Raw genomic sequence first — 12,410 nt, forward strand, 5'->3', positions numbered from 1 at the left:
TTCCACAGGCCTTAGGTATCATAAACAGAAAGGACGTGAGTCAGCAACCTTCAAGAAAGGCTGTGTTCATTACTGACAAAAAAGGAGGGACTGGAGTGATAGTTTATCCGAGAGCAAAACCAAAACACCTCTCACTCACCTTGTTCATTCAACGGCTAGACATTTTACTCCTCGATTTACCGCAAACACCCTGGAGAAGGAAATGGCAACCCACCCCAGCATTCTTGCCTGGAGAATCCCATGGACAGAGGAGCCTAATGGGCTGCTGTCCTTGGGGTCGCTAGGACAAGGTTGGACACGGCTGAGCAACAGAACACTTACCGCAAACAACTACAGGAGTTCTAAGGTAGCATTTTTTTAAAAATAAAATATCTTCCTTAAAATGATACAAATAAACTTATTTACAAAACAGGAAGAGGCTTAGAGAAGGAGAATGAACTTATGGTTGCAGGCTGGGGCGAGAGAGGAGGGTGGGTAGTTAGGGCACTTGGGAAGGACGTGTACACACTGCTGTATTTAAAATGGATAACCAGCAAGGACCTGCTGTACAGCACAGCGGACTCTGCTCAGCGTGATGTGCAGCCTGGATGGGAGGGGGTGTGGGGGAGAATGCATACATGTGTATGTACGGCTGAATCCCTTCACTGTTCACCTGAAACTATCACAACACTGTTTGTTAATCAGCTATACCCCAATACAAAACAAAAGGTTTTAAAAATATATCTTCTTTAACTGGGCTTCCCTGGTAGTTCAGCTGGTAAAGAATATGCCTGCAATGCAGGAGACCCCAGTTCAATTCCTGGGTTGGGAAGATCCCCTGGAGAAGTAGCCTACCCACTCCAGTATTCTTGGGCTTCCCTGGTGGCTCAGACTGTAAAGAATCTGCCTGCAGTGCAGGAGACCTGGGTTTGATCCCTGGGCTGGAAGGATCCACTGGAGGAGGGCATGGCAACCCACTCCAGTATTCTTGCCTGGAGAATCCCCACAGACAGAGGAGCCTGTGTGCTACAGTCCAGGGGGTCACAGAGTCAGACACAACTGAGTGACTAAGCACATACACACGTCTTCTTTAGTTATTAATGTCAAGTCTATCATCTTCTTAGTAAGAGAAGAAATAGGACTGAGCCTCTGTAACTTTTCGTGCTCACTGGTACTTGTCAGGCAAGGCTGTCCTGCCCGCCCCCCTGGACCAGCCACACACACAGGCTCTCCTTTCATCACTCAAGTGACGCCAACCCCATGGGTCACAGGGCTTTTTGTGTTGGAAAAGCTTTCAGAGAGGGAATATTTCTACACCTTCTCTCCCTACAGACGTAGAAGAGACTGGGGTGATGAATTTACTAATTTATAATAATCAGTTAACAGATTCTCATTGGCAATTTATCTGAGAAACACCAAGTATTTAACAAAGCATGCTTTGGGATTTTACCAACAGGTAAGTTCTCCCTAAAGAAATGTAAGCCAATTAATCCTTTTCCAATTCAATCAAATAATTCCAGCTTTCAAAGAACTGTAAGTATGCCTTCGGTTTCTTTTACCACTGAATTTAAACCAAATAATCTTCATTTTTAAAATTCAAGAAAAAAAAAAAATGCAAAGTCTGATAGCACCTCTCACAATGTGACCAGGTGATAAGATTTACAGCCAAGTGGATGGCAAACAATTTTAAAAGGTCAGCAAAGGAAGAGATGAAAATTTAGAAAATGTTGTTAACAAGAGTCACGTCTGTCCGCACATGTATAACAATTCAAATTAAAATGTTTATTGGTTTCTATTAACTTGCTAGGTATTCCTGAAAACTATCAGTAAGAAATAATTTAAGACTATATTCAGACACATCAAGGGTTTCCCTGGTGGCTCAGATGGTAAAGACTCTGCCTGCAATGCAGAAAACCTGGGTTCAATCCCTAGGTCAGGAAGATCCCCTGAAGAAAGAATGGCAACCCACTCTAGTATTCTTTGCCTGGAGAATTTCAGGGACAGAGGAGCCAGCGGGCTGGGACAGTCCACAGGATAACAAAGAGTTGGATACAACTGAGTGATGAACACACACAATCCAGACACATCCATCAAAGTCCTCAAAATTAAAATCTGAAGTACCAAAATACAAAATGTCAAGAGAAAAACAGGGGTTAAAAAACTAATGTTTTCACTAATGCTATTATCAGCAAATTAATCAGCATAATTACCCAGGAAGTGTCAACAAGTTCCTAACTACACTCTTGATTTGTATCTTCAATACTGTGTATTCTTGAAAGAGCTTTGCCAACAGAATCCTATTTTCTTTCTCAATCTGCTTTAACCATTTGGCACAGTGGACAAAATCCACTCTGAAAACATTATCAATACCTGTTTCTCTTTTCACAGAAGGTCTTTTTCTTTTAAAAAGAAAAAAAAAAAAAAAAAAGATAGTATAGAAGCAGGTCATCCGTGAAACTAGTTTTCAGAAAGCACCAGCACTAACACTGGCTTCAGCCCAGAACACCCTCCCCCCAGCCTCAAATCCCACTTTGCTTAAAGCAACGAAGCACCTTCACGGAGTATTCAGTGATTCCCTAAGTGCTGCAATTCCCACTAATAAGTAGAAGGATGGCCAAAAAACCCCACGGTGAGGCTGTGGGGACCAGCATGTGAACACAGCCTCCCTTTCCTGAAGTGCAGCCTCACCGCCTCGTGCAATGGCCCAGTCTCAGCTGTATTCAGCCCTCGCTGCTGCTGCTGCTGCTAAGTCACTTCAGTCGTGTCTGACTCTGTGCGACCCCAGAGACAGCAGCCCACCAGGCTCCCCCGTCCCCGGGATTCTCCAGGCTCCCCCGTCCCCGGGATTCTCCAGGCAATAACACTGGAGTGCGGTGCCATTTCCTTCTCCAATGCATGAAAGTGAAAAGTGAAAGTGAAGTCACTCAGTCGTGTCTGACTCTTTGAGACCCCATGGACTGCAGCCCACCAGGCTCCTCCGTCCATGGGATTTTCCAGGCAAGAGTACTGAAGTGGGGTGCCACTGCCTTCTCCAATTCAACCCTTGACTACCAGACAAACCCCATCTATTAAATCACAGAGGACACAGGAGATACACCGGAAGTCAGCGAGTGTGGGTCTTCAAAAACAGGGTGGGAGCGTTAACTGTCATGAAGAGAGAAACTGAATGTCAGACAGCAAGTCCTGGGCTGGCCAAAAAGTTTGTTTGGGTTTTCCCATGACATCTTGGGGACAAACCTGAACAAACTTTCTGGCTAACCCAATACTAAAAAAGTATCCACTTAAAATAGTGAAACTTAAAAAATAAATAAATAAAATAAAATAGTGAAACTTACGATAAAAAAAAAAAAAAAAACAAGTTATGGTGTCACTTACTCTGGCTTCATTCTGCTGAAGTTTCTCCTCCATACTTAAGGCTGTGGGGGAGTCCAGGAGGGCAATCTGCAATGCAAACCACAAAAGGCAGAGGCAATGAGTGTACACCGATAATCTAGAGGAACGATCTGTCCTGACACTGTAAACCATCAAAAACTGCCATATAAACAAACAGAGGTGAAAAGTATTTTCCCACACCTCCCTCAAAGTGTTAGTCACCACGAAGTCTTTAATCCACAAGGTACATGCCTCGTAATATTCAAAAAACCACAGCATCCTGGTAAAACTACATTTGCAACACAAATCAGCAAAGGCAAAGAAAAAGACAAACACGTAACTGGCTGACATTTTATCAAAATCAAACAGTCTAAATCCCTAGATCCTGAAAGACTCTTCCGTTCTGAATTTGCACCAAGTACAGGTTCAAAAAGAGGGGTTATCCAACCAGAGGGTTCTGAGATTTATCCACACTGACACGTGCAAATGACCGTCCTTTACACCACTGCTGGGTCACACAGTGACAGGGAGGCTGGCCACAGTCTGTGTCCATTTCCTCATCTGTGTTGCAAAGATGGATGCGAGAGTGATAAACTCCCAAATCAGGTTCACCCTGGGGGGACGAGGCAAGGCAGAGACGGGGGAGTGAAACACAGTCAGGTGGGGCACAGGGGGCTTTGACTGCATTCGTAACTCACAACCCAGAGGCAGAACACGGGGCTCCAGACGAGGCTACCTGAAAGGAAGATGGAAGGGGGTCTCCCTCTCCACCTCTCCAGGCCACGGGCAACCCGTCTCACCCATTCTGCTACATAACTGTGCAGTCATTCTGGGCACATGCAAGTGCGCTTATGTTGCTTTTCAAACATAACAGCATGAACGCTATTCTGAATATTGCCTTTTTCATCTCACAATCTTGGGAAAAACTCAGTACAAATAAATCTATTTTATTCTTTGTAACAACTCCAGTTCCACCGCACAGCGCTCCACTGTGTGGTTATTCAACAATTTATGTCCACAATTTCCTCTTAATGGACTGGTAGTTTTTTCTCATCTTCTGCTTTACCAGAAGATAAGTCACTGATACAGGGACTTATCTTATACCAGCTGCCTACAGTATGCATGGCAGTATCAACAGAATAAATTTCTAGAAGGGCATTTGTTAATCATCTATATGCACGACTTTTTTTCATTGTCTCTCCTCCACGGAGGCTTTCACATTTCCTTGACTACCTGGTCTGCTTTTGCCCATCTTCACAAACACCCTATCACCTGGTTTTACTCTGTGACCCTCCCTGAGATGCTGTCCACCTTGAAAGTTTACACATAATGACACTTTTATTATACAGCTATTATTCAAAGTTTATCTGCGACTTCAGCTACACAAATGAGAAATCCTTTCTCCTTCCACCTTCTCTAACTCATTGCCTTCTTTGCTTCCTGGACTGTTCTTGCCTATTTCTATGTTGTTAATTTTCTTGCAATCTTCAGAGACATTTAAAAGAGAAAAGTTAATGGACATTTTCTCTCTGCCAAACTCAAAGCAGAAGTCTGAAAAGATGCTTTAAATATAACAAAAGAGAACATGTGAAAAGAGAAGATACCCAAACGCTTGACTGCATTAATCATCGGAGACACGGAAACTACAATCATTCTGTGACACCACGATGCCCCCTCAGAATGGCCTATGATGAAAAACAGATACCACCAGGCACTGGCAAGGAACTGGCACTTTCACATACTGATGGTGGAATATAAGTTGGTATAAAAACCTTTAAAAATTATTTTGCAGTTATCTACTAAAACCAAACACTATGTACCCCTTCTCACACAGACTCCACTCTTAACAGAAATGAAGTATAAACTTAACAGAAATGAAGCTGCTGCTGCTGCTGCTGCTAAGTCGCTTCAGTCATGTCTGACTCTGTGCGACCCCATAAACGGCAGCCCACCAGGCTCCCCTGTCCCCGGGATTCTCCAGGCAAGAACACTGGAGTGGGTTGCCATTTCCTTCTCCAATGCATGAAAGTGAAAAGTCAAAGTGAAGTCGCTCAGTCGTGTCCGACTCTTCACGACCCCATGGACTGCAGCCTACCAGGCTCCTCTGTCCATGGGATTTTCCAGGCAAGAGCACTGGAGTGGGGTGCCATTGCCTTCTCCGGAAATGAAGCTGGATGTTCACAAAAAGACACGTAGAAGACAGTCCACAGCAGCAGCAACAGCAGCAAAGAGAAAATCTCCAAAGCCCATCAAACAGAATGGGTGAGCTGGCACACACGCGTGTGATGGAGCGCAGCACAGCGGTGCTCATACATGGATCTGAACCCACATGCTCCACCGTGCAGGAATCTCACAAGGCCTCAGACGGAAGCTGGTCATGATTATCCAGGGCCAGCACACTCCCGGCGGCCGCATTAGGCCCCTCAGTCTGTCCTCTGCTCTCACTGTCACTTTTCCCCTTGTCCCTGAACTTGTCACCTCCCCAGGCTGTACCGCAGGCCAGCACCCTTGCACGTCTGCAACCTTATGAAATGGGTTTTTTGTAGGTCTATGTGTTGCGATGCCATAAATCTGATCTTATATAAAAGCGAGAGCAAGAGTATGTACTACATGATTACATTTATATAAAGAACAAAAAGAGGCAAAACTAAAAACTAACCCTGCCTGAAGAAGTCAGGATAGAGGGTACCCTTGAGGGGAAGGGCAGGCGGGTCTAGGAGAGGAAGGTGAAGAGAGCTTCTAGGGCACTGGGGAACGTTCTGCTTCTTGATAGCATGCAGGTCACATGGGTGAATACAGCTTGTGAAAATTCATGGATACGTACACTCAGAATGGGTGTCATTCTTCAGCACAGCGTTCACATGGATGCATATATACATACATACCACCACACATTTATCTGTCTATAATCTATGCAGCAGGAGAAGCAGATACGTGTCAGAATCTTTCGCTGTGTTTAAACTGTGCTTTTGAAATTCTGATACACGTGGCATTTTGCATTGGCAAATTATTAAACATAAAATTATTAAAAGCAGGAGCTTTTATCTGGCTGTACTTCAACAACCCAAAAATGGAGCTCTGACTTGAACAGCATTTTCAATGAACCACAGCAGCCATCTGGAACAGGATACTGTGGGAAAACAAGAATGTCACCAAAAAATTTTATACAGAGATTTTTCTAATGAGCGCTTAAGAACCCCTGCTTATTTTATTGAGCATCAAAAATTTAATTAATTTTGGATAAGCTTGTATTGTCTCACAACAATTTATAGCCTCATGGTGCAATAAATTATTTTAAATTGGACTCGTTTTTATTGTAACGTATTGTTTTTCAGAGTTCTTCACTGTATCCTAAAATAGACAACAATCTTTTCCATCCTTATCCCCAAAACTACAGTAACTAAAATAATCCTTTAATGACTGTGGTGGTCTTTGGCCATGAAAGAAAAAGACAAGGGAAGATCAGAAAATATATGGCAACTGGCATATACGACACCTCTGAGACATTCCTAAGACAGAATCTGTAAAAGTTTGAATGAAGTTCTTCCGTTGGTGTGATAAGGCTCCTTTCGAGGACGTTCTCAGTTTAACATTTAACAGGCTGATCTTTCTTTTCCTCCGTTCTCATGACTTACTAAATGGTAACTACAAGAATATTCCAGTCCTTCCCTTCACACGCAGTAGTCTGGGTAACTCTATCAAACCACCTTTATATGTTTACCTCAGACAAGTATTTTTAAAACACTGAAAAAAGATCCCAGTAACAGAGCATATAAATGAACATGACAGCTGTGGCTGGCGTCATCAGTGATTCGAGCCTGGTAACATCATGAGCTGCTGGACTCGTCATGCTGAGGCTTCCACGCACACACAGGGAAGTTCCCCATCAGTAAGCACAGCTGGGACCTCCCTGGTGGTCCCGGGTTAAGACTCTGAGTTGCCAATGCAGGGGGCAAGGGTTCGATCCCTGGTCAAGGTACTAATCCCATATGCAAAGCAGCACACCCAAAAGATTAAAAAAAAAAGAGTACAATTATGTGGAGCTATTTTTAGGTGCAGAGATCAGCTCCCAGCCCACTCTAGTCCCCCAGTTTAGAGGACAGCGACTCTCGGGGCTTTCAGGACGCGGGAAACTCTGTGAGGCTCTTGGCCTGTTGAGTCTCATGAGTCAAACTGCTCACAGGATGCCAAGGGCTTCAAGGGCCCCATGCTCCTGGAGGGAACGCTGCTCTGAAGACAGCTCTGTACATTTGAAGAAAAGCTGGGTTCTTTTTTTTTTTTAATGATACACTTCAGACATCCATTCATGGGTTAGGAAAATGGGAAGAAATGTATCTTGTTTTGCTGGGGGCTGTTTTTCTTGGCCACATCATGCAGCATGCAGGATCTTAGCTCCCCAGCCAGGGACCAAACCCATGCCCCATGCTTTGGAAGCACAGTCTCAATTATTCAACCACCAGGTAAGTCCCTCTTTATCTCTAACTCCACTTTAACTCGAGTGTTTTAAAAAGTGATCCTGACTTTCTCTCTTGACTGTGTCTAAACCAACCAGCACGGATCACACTGTCATCACAGAACGTAGCTTGCTACACACACCATGCAGAAGACTACGGTGAAAAGGACAAGGCTCCTTCACAAAAACCCCAAAGGATCCTGAAGGAAGGCTGTTTCCGCCATCACCTGGGGGCCCAGGCACATCACCTCAGCCAGGCCACAGGGATGTCTCAGGACCCCGCATCACTATAACCACTGCTGTAAGGAGCAGTACCAAAGACAGACTCAGAAAGGGGCTCAAATGAGTCTCTCATTCTGTTAAAATACATCTAAGTCATAAAATGCTTCAGTAGAATTTTAAACATTGCTCCAAGCACCTCGATTTCCTTGCACAAATGGAGATTATGCTGCTAATCCTACTGCATGCTAAATCTCCATCCATAATTGATAACTATTAGGTAGTTAATCATCTCGGGTTTAGTGGATAAAATCTTAAGCACAGAGCATATAATGAATTCGAAGGCCAACGGGAGGGTGATGTTAAGGAGAGACAGGGCTAACTCACTCAAAGCTTTACTTAGCACTTATTTACTCAAATCAATACGACTCCCGAGATGAGTGTCTCATTAAGATCTAGAAATAGATGCCATTACTCAAAGAAAATTACCCGTAAGTCTGAGAAAAAAGCCAACCTGATTCCCCTGGGCAAGCAGCGTCTTCAGCCTGGCTATTTCGGCTCGCAGTTCACGAATGAGTTTGACGTTGGCATCCTCATTAATGGTAGGCTTGTTGATGATGTTTTTGGCTCTATTTGCATAGCGAAGAGTACTTAGGGTTTCTCCGTAATTGACATCAGCAGGTGAAATGGCTGTGAAGAATGAATTCAAAAAATAATTTATCCAGCACTCTGTTTCATTTAACACAAAGTTGTTTTGTAATTTAAAAGTCAGATTAACCCCAGATTGCTGGATAGACTAAATATTCATTACTGCAGTCATGAATATTACAAATTATCTGGGACTCATAGGAAAGGTGCTCACTATGCCAAATTAAATGCCATTTCACTCTTCTTAAGTTTAGAATCAGCCATCTAACCAAATCTAAAACGAGACTGGAAACACTCCATTGCAGCTTAGGGAGTTTCCTCTGTTGAACATATAAGTAGAGTATTTCAAGACTATTTACACTTCTCAAGATAAAGCAGAAATTTAAATCCTTTTGAAAGAGTTCTGGCAAAACCTACCACCTATGAAAACCCAGAGTATGATAATTTTTGTAAAGAATCTGTAGATCAGCTAACACTCCTCCTCCCAAAGCTTTGGTTGATCACATCCCCACCTCAACCCCAACAAACTTTAGACCTAAAGTTACTACACAATTGCATCTGGGGTGCACACCCCTGGGAAGACCCCTGGCCTCCACAGGGACTGCACAACTTGGGCAGGAGGAGACCCGGAGACAAGAAAAGAGGGTGGGGGTGGAGCTGAAGAGAAATTCTCAACAGTTATCTCCCCTTTGCACATTTCCCCTCTGTTCTGCTTCTTCCTGTTAATTAGTGAAAATATAGATGTATATTATTGTTATCATATATACCACACTTTTTCCTCTCAATTCTTAATCTTAAATTCCTTATTTTCTGCTTTTAAATAGAAAAACAAAGTTGGGTTATTTCTAGTTTATGTCTAGAGTTGGCATGAGTTGGCAGAGTTGGAAGTTTCTGTCCTATACTTTAAGCACAACTGAGGATCATCCTGCACGGATATCAGCTTGCATAACCAAGAAAACAGCAAGTTAATGTAACCAGGAAGAGGCAGAAAGAGTCAATAATACCATACTGTAAACTGGATCACAGTAAGTACTTTTCTTCAAAATAGAAAACTATTTTTTTTTTTAATAAAGAGGTGCTACTTCCTAATGAAATACTTAAAACAGCTATAATCAATTCACATGAAACACTATACGTTGAGAAGAAAAAAAACAAAAATTCTTACTGGCTATCATGATAGTTTTAGAGTTTCCGCCGAGGCTGTCTTTCAACAACCAAGTCAAAACAGAATCCCTGTAAGGCACAAAAACTTGCTTCTTCTTTACTAGAGGGTTTGATGCATCCTGAGATAAATCAGCTGCAGGGAGAAAGAAAAGGTGGGGAAGGCAAAGACAATTATTAAAGGTTTTTTTTCCTTCTTGAATTTGGCTTCAAAAAACCTTGAAGCTATTACTCTAGTTTGTAACACAAACATTAAACCTAAGCTCTTCATGCCACTATGCAGCATGGAGAACGAGAGGAGGCAGGAGACCAGTGTGAACCTACCTAAGGCAGAAATGACGTTTCCCAGCGTCACAAGGGACTTGTTGATGTTGCCCCCTTCCTTCAGCCGGACCCCGGTGGCACCAGTGGCGTCCGCCCGCTCACTTCCCGCAAGGTCGACCAAGTGGATCTTACTCACGGTTTCAGACGGCATTTCAGAATCAAATTTGGCCTATGGTAAAATATAAATGCAAAATGGAAGAGGTATAAAGGACACCAATGTTTATATAACATTGTGTGTTTGTTTTTCTTCTCTGTCATTCATACTTATTAATCTTCTCTCCCCAACTAGATTATTATTTCTTAACAGGAACAAAATCTTTTACATCCTCACTGATAACTAGCATTGGACTGGCAACATATTTAGCAATCAAATTCTTAGTTGACTCTTTTTTTTTTTTGACTCTTATATCAGAATATAAATTAACAATGTTGTGATAATTTTGGGTGTACATGAGAGTAACTCAGCCATACATATACATGGACCCATCCCCCCCCCAAACTCCCCTCCCATCCAGGCTGCCACATATGTTTATGTGTTTATAACACAAGTTCAAGGGCTTCCCTCATAGCTCAGTTGGTAAAGAATCTGCCTACAATGCAGGAGACCCTGGTTTGATCCCTGGGTTGGGAAGATCCCCTGGAGAAGAAAATGGCAACCCACTCCAGTATTCTTGCCTGGAGAATCTCACGGACAGAGGAGCTTGGCAGGCTACCGTCCATGGGGTCACAAGAGTCAGACATGACTTAGCGACTAAACCACCAAACAAGTTCTAATTATTTTCCACTCCTCACTGTGACCTCTCAGGGTAGATTTTTTTTTCTTAATTTTGTTGTTTCACTGGGCTTCTTCCTGATTACAATAATTATACTGGATACAATAGAAGCCTACCATACGTGAGTCTTAAACTTTCTGAAGAACCACGAATTCCATTATCCAAATCACTCATTCAACAAGGGCTGAGTCTGACCCTGGCAGAGAACGAAGCTAGGCCCTGAGGGGCACTCACTCCATAAAGAAAAATGTAAGTAAACAAATAATTAGTTTTGCTCTCACCTAAAATCTTGAACAGGACAAGCACAATGGTTTTCCAAAATATGATAAACATAGACAATTATGTGAAAGATCATCCAACCGTTATTTGATGTTAAAATACAATTTGTTTCACAATTATAAAATAGCAAAAATCTTAAATATTGATTCTGAATTTTACCAAAATCTTACTTTCCCAAGACTTTTAACCTATGTTTTACAGTCTGAACCAAAATGCCAAGAAGAAATTACTGCATTTTGATACAAAAGCAAGCCTCTTAGGAACTAGGGATGGCCACATCCTAATCCACATTAACCAGAAAACAGGAGAAAAACCAGTCAACTGAATAAAAGATACATTTCTGGAGAATTTATCAGGAGTTGTTCCAATTGACCTTGGAGAATTTTTTCATCTTCTTTGTTCTCTGATCCCCCTCATGAATTATGCAAGTCTTTCTACCTGATATGCTCAATGGCTAACACAGGCCAGACTCCCCCAAACTCCTAATACGGGCTGAGCGCCGAGAGGACCCTACACTTTCAGGCTCATTGGTTTAACTGGCCTCGGTGTTAACATTATTTCCCCCTAACATTATTTCATTTCCATGTGTGTTCTAAACGCTCTCCACCTCCAGATCAGAACATTAATACTTAAAAACATCCCTTGTCCTTTAATATCATCACAATTAGCATTGTGGGGTGAATTCCACGGAGCCATACAGGACCACCCACCTTAGACCACTCAAGGTGATGAGTTCCTCACGTTGGCCCCCGGCTGCTCTGTCTGGCAACCCATTACCTACCACAGAGCTTGCAACAATGAAAACTCTGGCTTAATTAAACACAGAGCACCTTTTTTTTTCTTTTTATGTGGAGAACAGGGCAGAAGCCTGCTAAATATGTCTTAGGGGTCTTCATCGGGCTACATTTCAAATGTAACGGCAGAGAAACCATCACACAGCTCAACAGTCTAAAGAACAAGAAAACAGCAGTGGGGCGCCTCCGAGGTGCCTAGCTCAGCGCAGACCAGTCCACAGCCGGCGCTGCCTACACGCTCGGGGGCGGGGCGACGGCCCTCACCTGCGTGAACTTGATGGTGAAGATGGCGTGAGACCGGCTGCTGACGTCATTCATCCCGGTGGCGGCGGTGGTCCGGTTGATGTTTCCTGCGTCCATAAGCTCTTCGACATCACCATAATTCTGGACTAAGTGTTTGGATAAATC

At 43.1% G+C, this 12,410-nt stretch overlaps 1 protein-coding gene across 6 annotated transcripts in view; it reads right to left on the reverse strand.

Annotated features, from left to right (window-relative positions):
* Window positions 1-12,410, reverse strand: part of KIF16B (kinesin family member 16B) — a 307,508-nt gene that overhangs the window by 229,551 nt on the left and 65,547 nt on the right. For all 6 annotated transcript variants that reach the window (XM_070800719.1, XM_070800718.1, XM_070800715.1 and 3 more), the window contains exons 7-11: window positions 12,267-12,409; window positions 10,157-10,325; window positions 9,837-9,968; window positions 8,538-8,713; window positions 3,355-3,420 (exon numbers count right to left, since the gene is read on the reverse strand). In XM_070800719.1, coding sequence (XP_070656820.1) covers window positions 3,355-3,420; window positions 8,538-8,713; window positions 9,837-9,968; window positions 10,157-10,325; window positions 12,267-12,409 — 686 coding nt within the window. The remainder of the gene's footprint in view (window positions 1-3,354; window positions 3,421-8,537; window positions 8,714-9,836; window positions 9,969-10,156; window positions 10,326-12,266; window position 12,410) is intronic.

Source organism: Bos indicus, chromosome 13, assembly GCF_029378745.1.
Source record: "Bos indicus isolate NIAB-ARS_2022 breed Sahiwal x Tharparkar chromosome 13, NIAB-ARS_B.indTharparkar_mat_pri_1.0, whole genome shotgun sequence".
Classification (NCBI taxonomy): Eukaryota; Metazoa; Chordata; class Mammalia; order Artiodactyla; family Bovidae; genus Bos; species Bos indicus.